General features: G+C 39.7%; 1 protein-coding gene across 1 annotated transcript in view; it reads left to right on the top strand.

Annotated features, from left to right (window-relative positions):
• LOC145324180 (uncharacterized) overlaps window positions 1-12,037 on the top strand; it is a 35,719-nt gene that overhangs the window by 9,554 nt on the left and 14,128 nt on the right. The window contains exons 6-14 of the mRNA XM_080166806.1: window positions 1,220-1,334; window positions 2,165-2,517; window positions 3,252-3,369; window positions 3,826-3,901; window positions 4,351-4,426; window positions 4,666-4,740; window positions 4,934-4,985; window positions 5,386-5,462; window positions 5,741-5,872. Of these exons, the coding sequence (XP_080022932.1) occupies window positions 1,220-1,334; window positions 2,165-2,517; window positions 3,252-3,369; window positions 3,826-3,901; window positions 4,351-4,426; window positions 4,666-4,740; window positions 4,934-4,985; window positions 5,386-5,462; window positions 5,741-5,872 (1,074 nt within the window). The remainder of the gene's footprint in view (window positions 1-1,219; window positions 1,335-2,164; window positions 2,518-3,251; window positions 3,370-3,825; window positions 3,902-4,350; window positions 4,427-4,665; window positions 4,741-4,933; window positions 4,986-5,385; window positions 5,463-5,740; window positions 5,873-12,037) is intronic.

Here is a 12,037-nt window from a genome sequence, read left to right as displayed (position 1 = left end):
TACTAAAAATAAAATCTAGAAATAAATTAGCTTACATTCAGCCCAGGACCTATTTGAAGAAGGTTTATTAAAATATAGAAGACAATCGGTTCAGTAGTAATCAAAATTTTAAGCCATAGATAAACAAACTATACAACTTCATATACTAGAACGTTATGAACGGTTATTCCTGTAATAGTTAGGTATGATTTAGAAAGCGTAGCAGCTCTATAATCGTTACCAGAATGTCCGTACGTCCATTTTGAACATGTTGATTTTTAACTATTCTAACAAAAAAATTTTATGTTATATAACAATCCAATTTACCTGAATTTGGTAGCAATTCTATAATCAATTCTCAAAAATGTAAGTATATCCTTAAATATTATCCTGTATTTAAGCAGTTTTTCCACACAAATAAAAATTATACATTTATATTCTAATTATTAAGTTCTGACACTCTACAAGTGTTAATGTTCGTTTGTCCTACCGTTTCAGAGCTTCGCTTTTATGAATGTTGTCATCCTTGTTTAGAAGCGTAGTTAATCTATAACTGTTGTCTGTCCCTACGTCTGACGTCATATATGGAGACTAAAATAAGACTAAAATAACTTTACAATAAGAAAATCTGGCGTTATTCTCTCAGAAATATTTTTTCAATTTTGAAAATTTCTGTACTAAAAATCTAATATAAAAAACTATAAAAGAATTATTATTATTTATGAATCTAATATTTATGTTATTTGTGAGAAAAAAAAATGATTGATTTGAATTAAAATATCTGTAAAATTAAACACACTTCTTTTACATATTTTGTCTTATAACATAAAAAAAATATATTTTAATCTAAAAATTTTAAAATGAATAAAATTTTCATTGACTTTAATCTTGTACTAAAATTAATTTAATTTTGCTTCTTTTCATCATTTTTAGAATTATATAAACTTTATATTTTTAAGAATTTTTATGAAAATTTTGAATTAAATAAAAAAAAACTTTCAATTAAATAGTTTTAAAGCGAGGCTTTTCTTTGATTAGGGTACATCCGGAACAGTTAGACAAGTTAAAATTGTCCTATTGGTTTTAAACCTTGCATGATGATTAGGTATAATTTAGGGCTAATTTTGTTTATCAACATTAGGGATGTAAAATGTACACTGATTTATTATCCATTGTCTTATCACTTAAGATCCCTGCAACAAACATTAACTAACATTAAATAATTAAATATTTTTTCCAGGTAAAATCTGGAAGACCTGTTGGAGGATATGTAGTACCCGAGGAGCTTTACTCTCCCCCAAATGATATCTACACCCCAGAAGAGTTGTACATCCCACCAAGAAAGAAAGAGCCAGGCATTTATTTAGACTCTATTCACAATTTAAGTTAGCATATCCATTACAAATTATTGCAGTGTTCATTGGGCTGTTTATTACACAAGTCCTCAAAGTTTTTATAGTAATGTTTTCTTATTCGTTTGCTTGACATCTTTGATTGAACTTTGATTAGTTGTTTCATTTATTTGAGTGTCCAAAGTTTCAACCACTAATTGTAATCTACAGAAGGGCTAATTTTGTGTATCATCATTGAGGATGTACATCAATTTATCGGCCATTGTCTTATCCCTTTAAATTCCTGGTTTTTGTGTATTTTCAATTAATTATTAGTAAGAATAGTTATTTCTCGCATCGTATTATAAACGGCTTTCCGCGGATATAGAATGTACAATTATAAGATTAAAACCAGTTATTTTAGCCCCGAGGTGCCTAAGGCACCGGTTAAAAAACTGGTTTTAATCTTATGACTGTACATTTTTATATTCGTAGAAAGCTGGATATAATTCGATGCTAGACATAGTTTTTTCGTATGGATGAGAACCGGTTCCTATCAACCGGATTCGAATGAATACGAGAAAAAAAATTATTATGCTTATTTTACTGATTCTACCTTTGACAATTAAATTAAAACCAGAACAAGAATTATTTATAAATGAAATCGTGCCACAAACTTTATGAACTTGTTCTACCATTAGCAGTTTAATTAAGGGAACAATACAACTCCAATTTCCTCCTCCATCCTTTCCACAATACGTTAAATCTGCCAAAGGATTAATTTGAGGGGAAGAATGATTTATTTCCCATTGTCTTATCCCAATATCCTTGATTAAAACTAAACTAAATGCTAGAAACTGGATATGGTATACCTGAAACCGACTACAATGCACCCACAGACTCGTATGAACTACCCAAAGCTCCTGAACCTTCATATGGACCTCCCCCCAAAGAAAGTTACGGACCACCTCCCAAGGAAAGCTATGGACCACCCCCTAAAGAGAGTTATGGAACTCCAAAAGAATCGTATGGTCCACCCAAGGACAGCTACGGCCCCCCGGAAAAACCAGCTCCCACATATGGGCCCCCCAACAAGCCTGACTCGTATGAGGTCCCCAAATCGTCATATGAAGCACCACCCGCTCCTCAGTACCAATATATACCGCCAGAGTCCGCTATTGCGCTTCCTGATTCTTATGATTATAAGGTATCTATCTATCCATATAATCTAATGTTTTTGCTATAAAATTTGAAGTAACAATTTAATAATTATAATAAGTAGCGAAGGTACTCTATAACTATCAAGAGCACCGCAGAAATAGGCCTCCGCTGTTATTAGGCTTAGGGAAGAAAACAAACCACCGACACTCACAATATAATTGTTTGTCTAGGTACCAGATGGATATGATCCAGACATCAACCCTCACCATATATTTGTTTGTCTAGGTACCAGATGGATATGATCCAGACATCAACCCTCACTATATATTTGTTTGTCTAGGTACCAGATGGATATGATCCAGATATCAACCCTCACCATATATTTGTTTGTCTAGGTACCAGATGGATATGATCCAAACATTAACCCTCACCATATATTTGTTTGTCTAGGTACCAGATGGATATGATCCAGACATCAACCCTTACCATATATTTGTTTGTCTAGGTACCAGATGGATATGATCCAGACATCAACCCTCACCATATATTTGTTTTTCTAGGTACCAGATGGATATGATCCAAACATCACCCCTCATTATATATTTGTTTGTCTAGGTACCAGATGGATATGATCCAGACATCAACCCTCACCATATAATTGTTTGTCTAGGTACCAGATGGATGTAATCCAGACATCAACCCTCACCATATATTTGTTTGTCTAGGTGCCAGATGGATATGATCCAGACATCAACCCTCACCATATATTTGTTTGTCTAGGTACCAGATGGATATGATCCAGACATCAACCCAACCTTTCCTGTAGAGGAGCCTATTAAGGTGTTCAACTACGCTGTTCCTAAAAATCTAGAAGGATATGATTATTTAGCTCCAAAAGGTACAACTTTTGACCCTGTAAATTCATGCATATTCATTATTATAAAAACTAACGGCCACTAGAGGCCTCTAGGGGCACTTGATTTGAGATGGTGTGGAAATTTAGAACATCCACTGACCATTCTAGTTTTTTTGGATGGAGATATTTTCTGAAGGGGCGATTATCTTGGGAGGAGAAAGTTAACTTCTCGCAAATTAGTTATAAACCTTCCCTGGACCTAAAAGCTGCCGGCTCAATGTGAAGGAAAACCATATCGGTCCATCGGTTACCATGGATCTGAATCTAAAGACAGTCAGACATCCGAATACTTATAAGATTATAAGGCTACAAATTCTATTTTTATGTTACTTTTAGAATAATTTATTTCAGTGCAAATACAAATAACATGAAATAAACTTTAATATGTTTGGATCTTTTATAATATAAATACAGTAAAATATTCCAATGTACAATTAGGTTACAAAGCAAGTGAGAACCCAACCTTTCCAGTGAAGTATGAAGCAGCCATACTGGACAGTCCTAGTGGTTACAGGTTACACCTTTAATCTTCAAAGAACAAACAAGGGTGACAACATGCATAAGTAGCGAAACACAATAAAAATCATAAATGAACAAATGGACAAAAAGCGATGTTATGTGGTATTAAAAAAAGAAAACAAAAGAGAGTGATCATGTAAAAAAAGTAAAATGACCAAACTTTTTTTCTATTCATATGTCTTTTGTAGCATAACTGACAGACTGACGGACAAAGTAAGTTATAAGATGGATGCTCTTTGTTAAGGGGTATCTTCATGAAAATAATCACCAGTATATCATAAATAACAACTGTTAAAATCTATTATCTGAAGCTAAAGATCTCGGAAATTGTTGGTCTGAATGGGTTTTAATTTTTATATAAGCTTTGTAATTGTCTTGATATGGTTTTAGGCTATTTTGCTGACCTTCCCGAAGCAACTAGTAAATTATCAAGTTTATTTCTAGGTATAAGATACCGTCAGGTTTTAATCCCAATGAAAATCCTACATTCCCAGCATACAAAGCCTCTGAGACTATAAAGGTACATCAATTATATGTAAACTTCTGTACTACATTCTACTGTTTTCTTTATATCTGTATTTCAATAACTTGATTTCCATTCTATTCTATCAGATATCTGTCTTTCTATCTCTAGCTATCTAATTATCTATCTTTTAGGATAGTGAATATTTATATCTAACTCTAGGTATCTAATTATCTATCTTGTAGGATAGTGAATCACTATATCTTTCTCTAGATATCTGATTATCTATCTTTTAGGATAGTGAGTCTGGCTATAATTACAAGACTCCTCCAGGATATAACCCAGATGTTAATCCTACTTTCCCAAATAAGGTAAAAATAATAAAACTTATAACTGGCTAAAACTATGACACGTCAACCCCAATTCACCCCCCTTAATTCTTCCCCTCCCCTCTTACTGAATGAACTGACTTACCAATAAATTATGTCCATGTTAGCAACCTAAATTTAAGACAATTTTTCCATTGTCATAATATCCACGTATATTCCATATCTAAAATTTCAGGGAAAGAAGTATTTACCCCCAACAGCTGTTGATACTGACTACCCCCATCAAGGAATCACAAGTTCAATCAATTATTTTTCAAAGGAAGGGAGGGGATATAGGCGGGTTATTACACTAGTCCCTAAAATTTTATAATAAAGCTTTTCTTTTTGTATTGACTTAACAGCTTTGAGGAAAACTTTGATTGGATGGTTCATTTAGTTCAGTGCCCAAATGATTTAACCACTAATTGTATTCCACAGAAGGGGTAATTTAGTGTATCATCATTGGAGATTTATATCAAATTATTGGCCATTGTCTCATCTCTTTATATCTCGATTTGTTTAAAGAGTAGTCAATTAAAAATTTCAATATCAGTTGTGATTTAATTTCCCAAGTATACATATATAGAAATGAAAAAAGGGGGACCTACAATATATATTGAAAAGAAATTGATTTGTGATTTTTGTAAGATTTACCAAGTGGGTATGACTATAGTCCTCCTAAAGGATATTCAGCAGATATCAACCCTACCTTCCCTGTACCAAAGGTAGATAGCTGAGATAGATAGATAGACAGACAGAGAGATAGACAACCTACAAACAAACAAACAGACAGACAAATATACAGACAGGTAGATAGATAAACGGACAAACAGGCATATGGACAGGACATACAGACAGACAAACAGACAGACAAACAGACAGACAGATAGACAGTCAGAGAGATAAAGATATAGACAGATAGACGGACAGACAGACATACAGACAAATTGACAGACAGACAGACAAGATATGCATGATACTACAATATAAAACTTTTTTCTAGGCTGTCTCACCAAGTTATGACGTGCCATCCCAAAACATCCCAGATGGGTATACCTATAATGTTCCGACTGGGTATGACCCGGCGGACAATCCAACTTTCCCTCATTCTTCGGATAACAGCTATGATCAAGAGGTAAGATTTTAAATCATATCCTTTTATAATTTAAAGTAGTAAGGTTTTATTGTTTGTCAGTTAAGATATCTTTCTCGGTTTTTATGTAAATATTAGGAAAGGTTTTAAATTAATTTGAAAAAAATAGTTGGAGCTCTAAGACTGATATTCCTGCGGTGTGGCTGTTTAAACCTTACTAGACCTAACCTAACCAAAATAAACATCATGTAAATTTGAGAAAAATAACATACACACTTTTTAATATATTTTGATAAAATTTAGGAAAAGTTTTTTAGTAGCAAAGCTACTTCAAAATTCCAAATTGCCATCGATCCATCGGGGGAAACATGATTTTTTCGGCTCCTATTTAAGATAGAGGGCTGAAACATCCATTGTGCATCGCTACTTATGAATGTTGTCATCCTTGTTATAATAATTAATGTTGACTATAAGGAAATATGATAAAAAATATAAGTAATAATTATGAAGAAGAGTAAAATTCATAAATCCAAGAAATAATAGTATTAAAACCACAAAAGCAGACCTTTGTATTAATTGTTTATGTCATGCATTGTATTAAAGATCTCTAAAATGGTTTACAATATTTGTACATTAGCAGTACAAAAATAGATATAAAATAGGTAGATGTTATAACAGAATAAATTTTGTCGTCAATTTAGGTTGCTACTTTATTCCTTATTTATTGGTTAGTGCTTCCTCCAGTAGGAGGTGATATTTTGAGGGGAAAGGAACGAATGGAGGTAAAAACGTTATACTAGCCAGCTGGAATAACCATTTCATTACAGTAAACGAATATATGGTGCAACATAAAAGTAAATGTATATCGATTACAAGAAGTTTAAGTAAAGATGAACAGTAAATTAATGTTTTAAAGGTATCGTCAATAAAGCACTAATTATGACAATAGACAACTCATTCCTTTGAATATGAATCCATTACTTATATAAATAATAGATTTATAAGTTTAGATGTATATTCAAGACAACTACCTTACCCCCTTCTTGAAGAACTTTTTGCAAGCAGACGAGTAAGATTTTTTTGAAACATTGCTTTCTAAATTCAGTAGCTGTTTAAAGCTTTGTATATAGTTACATATAGCTCATGAGTTCTCTATATTTCTTACTTTAATATATGTACTGTACTTTTACTGAAATCTATGTTCAAGCAACATATTGCACATATTTTGGCATTGAATATAGAAGATCTCAATACTTTTTACTTGATACTAGACGAAACTAATGTTTGTTTTGTACTGTTCATTGGAATATGAACACAGCTACTCTATAATCACTAGGCTAAATATACAGCAGTTGTTTCTATTTTATGACAGATATGATTTTAAAATCGTCTTAAAATATAAAAATAAGATTAAACATATATTCAGAAACATAGAAATTGTATAAAATTGGTTACTCTTATTTAAACATTTTAAATTATTATTTATTATGTTTGATAAAAAAAGACCTCTGAATCAATGGTCTCAATAAAGTTTCTCTATGTGTAGATGTAAAACTTTTAAGTGCCCTGTTCATTTTGAGTATCTTATTTGATTTTCATCGAATTTAAAATTTCTAAGCATTAGAAAATATTTTACGGACAATCTATTCAGTAATTCAATATCTATTTGCCAAAATATAAGATATGTGTCTTAAACAGATCTATCGTATAGATGTATATACAGACAACTACCTCTCTTTCTTTTTCAAAGACCTCTTTCGTCTTCTTCTAATTTTTTTCTGCTACTTGGCTGTGTTAATATAAGTCTGGTAAGCCGAGCGTTCTCGGCCCACGGGGTAACGAGTTCGGATTCAACGAGCCCTAGCCTTTAAGTATTCTACCAAACAAACAAGCAGGATTCAATCATACAGAAATTATATATTTAAACTGAATAATATTTACAAGTTATGTTTACTATATATATACAACAAAATATGACAATGGTTAGGTTTGAAGGGGGTGTGGGGCGCTAGGGCTTAGCGCCCGACGGTAGACAGGCTGTGGGGGCAGCGATGGTAAAGGGGGAGGCAATGCCTCCCGATTATATAAGCGCGTGAGGGACTCGTGATAGTTGCATGTTTGAGTCCCCTCCCCACATTTAGGCAGGCTAGTTTGACCGCTGGGTGCGGGGTCAACAGCGGTCATGAGATGGATGGTGATATAATAGGATTAGTGCGGGGGGTTTGTTATCATAAGTCACAGCGAAGCAACTCTGTAAACGGCCTGTCCGTCTGGGTGTCGTATTACCACAACCTCCCCTTCAAGGGTTGCGTGGCTCCTGAGCCACCAGGCCTTGAACCTGGGGATACGACAGCCTATGCCTGCGCCGGACAGGCAGTTCTTGGGGCACAGCTCGATGGAGGACAGCTCGGGCTACACAGGCTCCCTGGGACACTCGTTGCTCGGTCTGACTGTGGTTGGTGATCAGCATTGTCAGCTCCTGGTTGGCTTCTAGGCGTGGGTTGGCGACGGCCAAGCCTCGCCGCTGGAAATTTTGCCTCGTCTGCAGGATCAGTTCTGCCGCGGCTGGTAGCTGGACACGGAGGCCTAGGCAGACTCTGGTGGTTCCTAGGGGTGGAATGGTGATGGCAAAGGGTGCATAGAACTCCATGGGGGCGCCTGCTTGATTCAGGTTGCTTGGTCTCCTAACTCCTACCCGGATGGGGATGGCTGTCATCAGCAGGGGGCACATGGCTTCTTCTTCTTCTTCTGGGGCGGCCTCTTCCATCGCAGTGGCTGGCTCTTCTCCTACAGGCTCGCTGCTGGCGGGCAGGTTCTCCATGTCCGCGTCAGGGTTCCAGATGGCATCTCTGAGTGGCTCTGGAGCGGGCGGCGGCGGCGGTGGTTCGTTGGGCTGCTCCTGCAGGTTCTCCTCCACTGGGTCACGATCTTGGCCGCTAGGCTGTGGGGCGGCTGCGGCTGGCTGGTGCACTGGGAGCTCTCCTGGGTTGCTAGCTGCGGGCGCCGCCGCTCCAACTGGCAACTCGGTGGCATCCTCGTCGCCGTCCATGTCAACTTGGATGTCTTCTGGGATCTGGTGGGCAGTCACATCTCCAGTGTATTTGCGCAGTCGGCCTACATGCGCGGTAACTTCTGAGATCCTGGCTACGGGAGAGGCAGGTTTAATGACATAATGGACTTCTGTAGCTTTCCTCACTACTTTCCAGGGGCCAGTCCATCTCTTGGTAATCTTGGCTGCCTTCCCTGGCACCAGGCGGGGGGCCAGGTACCAGACCAAGTCTCCAACCTCATACTTGGCCGTGCCTTCGTAAGCTGCCGCGCTCCTCCTGATGGCTCCCTCCTCCTTCTGCTGGATGGCATCATACACTGCATAGTAGCGCTGCAAGAGAGCTTGGACGTTGGCTGGAACTGAAGCATATTCGGTCTCTGGCAGCCGTAGCACCATGTCCACCGGAAGTTTGGCCTCTCTCCCAAAGAAGGCCAGGAACGGGGTCACGCCAGTGGATCTGCAGGCCTTGGTGTTGTAGGCAAAGGCGATGGCAGGCAGGTGTGGCTCCCAGTTGTTATCGTCTCTGTCTAGGAACAGGCGCATGCCTGTGTTGAGCGTCCTATGAAACCTCTCCACTCGGTTGGACTGCGGGTTGTAGGGTGGTGGATGTGTCAGGCCAATCTCAAGCCTGGAGGCCAGTTCCTGGAATACCTGGCCGGTAAATTCCATTCCATTGTCGGAATGGATCTTCAGGGGGCATCCGAACGTGGCCAGGTGGCGGTGCAACAGGGCTTCAGCCACCGTGAGGGTGCGCTTGTTGGGGATGGCGTAGAGGCTGACAAACCGGCTGAATCCATCTTGGCAGGTGAGGATGTAGCGGTTCCCAGCTGGGGTCTCTGGCAGTGGCCCCACCAGGTCGATGAATAGGACTTGCTGTGGATACCCCTGGCGGGAGGGCACGTGGATCCCCTGCTTCAGCCTCTCCTTGGTAACTTTCTGGACACACTCAGGGCAGGTTTGTACCATCAGGCGGACGTCACGGGCCAGGTTGGGCCACCAGAAGTGCATGGCAACGCGGGCGATAGTTGCGTCCATCCCAAAGTGCCCAGCCATGGGGGTCCCATGGGCTAGAAAGAACGCGTCCTGCTGGAGGGCCGAAGGCAGCAGGTATCTCGTCCTCTCTCCTGTCAGAGTCTGGTCAGTGGTGGTGAGGCAGCCGTGCTCGTCAAGCCCCAGGGCTGGGAAGCGGCTGGCGTACTGCTGCTCGTCTCGTTCCTTGCCACGCAGCTCAGCCTTGGTTGGGGCTTTGCCATCAGCCACCCATTGGCGGACACGGAGCAGGAGGGGGTCCTGTGTCTGGGCCTCCAATACTCTAGCTGAATCCAGTCGGGCGGCAGGAGGCCGGCTAGCTGCGGCCTCCCCTAGCTGGCAAAGGTTGTGGATATACTCAGCCTGCTCTGCTAATTCTTCGGCGCTAGCCGTTGGCATGTTGTCATCTTCCCGGCGGCTGAGGGCGTCGGCGTTGGTATTCTGGGTGCCAGGCCTGTGGCAGACGGTAAAGTCTAAGGCCGCTAGCTCCTCCTGCCAGCGGGCCACCATCCCTGTGGATGTGTTCAGTGATTTCATCTGTAGCAAGGCAGAGGAATCAGTGTTGATCTGGAAGCTGCGGTAGGACAAGATGCCGTGGAATTTTCGGATCCCATACATGATGGCGGCCATCTCTCCCTTCCAGGACGGGTAGCGCGTCTCAGGGTCGGTTGTCTTGCGCCCCACGGCGGCAATCAGCCTCTCCTTGCCCTCCTGGCATTGACTCAGTATGGCAGAGATGGCGCGGCTGCTGAAATCTGTGGTGAGCTGGAACACCGCTGGCAAATCAAACCTAGGCGGCGCTCGGATGGGGGCCTTGCGGAACTTGTCCTTGAGTTGCAGCAGCTGGGCTTCCATCTCAGGCGTCCAGGTTAGGGCCTTGGCCGTCTTCTGCCGATTCATCTCGTAGGTGAGGTCTGCATACTCTGGGATGAACAGGCGGTAGTATCCAAAGAACCCCAGCAACGCCAGCAAATCCTTGGGGGTGCTAGGGGCTGGCCAGTCCAAGATACGGTCAATATAGTCCTCTTGCATGGCTATCCCCTCACGGCTGAGGGTGTGGCCCAGGTAATCCACCTTGGATCGGAACAACTTGGTCTTGGCTGGCTTGAGGCGGATCCCTCCCCTACGGTGGGCTTCCAGGACCTCTCGGAGCCTGGCCAGGTGGGCCCAGGTATCCTGGTGGAAGGTCAGGACGTCGTCAAGGTATGACTGGAGGTTGGCTGTGCCTAGTGGGTTTAGGACCCCTGCAATAAACCTGGAGTAGACAGACGGTGCCGTAGCCAGGCCAAAGGGCATCACTGTGGGCTACAATTGAATCAAGACAAAAGTAAGTGCCGAGCCCTGGGACCTATGTAGGGTGAAAATATACATAAATCCTTGATGATTCCAGGTGGAGACAAAATATTTTAGCGGGGTCTTTTGTTTTTTTTTTCAATTTAAAGTTCTGAAAAAAAATTGAAAAAAATATGAAAATCCTTAATAAAAATCAAACAAAAATTGATTTTTAATATTTTTTTTTATTTAAAGATACAAACAACTTATATAAATACTATAAGCTTTAAAAAAATCACAATTTTCAAATTTAGACTTTCAATATAAAGATTTGTAGAAAAAACCTAACAACAAATTCTAACATATTTCTGATCAACATAGCAATAAAACGTCTTTTGCAAAATCTTTATCATCAAAAATAAATAGCACTTACTAAAGACTTTTTTTCATTTAAACTTATACTTTTCACATTAATTAACTTTAAAGATTGATTTTTTTTAAAAGAAAGGTTGCGCGATTCTTCATTCATAATTAAATGCCTAATTTTGAGATTCAGATAAAAAACCTTACTGCTTTATATCATTGGATACTCTACTAACAGCGGCTACGCCTCTAGAGGTATATAGGGACCCTTAGTTTGGTGGGGAAGACGAACCCACCTTACAATTACATTTTTTTTTAATGAAAAAGTTAAAAACATTTATTTTGGAGAGTTGATTCTATTGGGATAGGGATGGTACCCTTCCCCAAAATAGTAATAAACCTTACCAGGACATATAAGAAGCTACCATGTAAAGGAGAACCATATTGGTTCAGTGGTTAGTGAGATCCCTTGGTGCACAAAGACTCACATAGAA

This window comes from Acartia tonsa, chromosome 7 (genome assembly GCF_053477335.1).
Source record: "Acartia tonsa isolate MP-2025a chromosome 7, ASM5347733v1, whole genome shotgun sequence".
NCBI classification, from domain to species: Eukaryota; Metazoa; Arthropoda; class Copepoda; order Calanoida; family Acartiidae; genus Acartia; species Acartia tonsa.
Note: the sequence above shows the minus strand (reverse complement) of the source record. Positions and strands in the feature narration are given on the sequence as shown.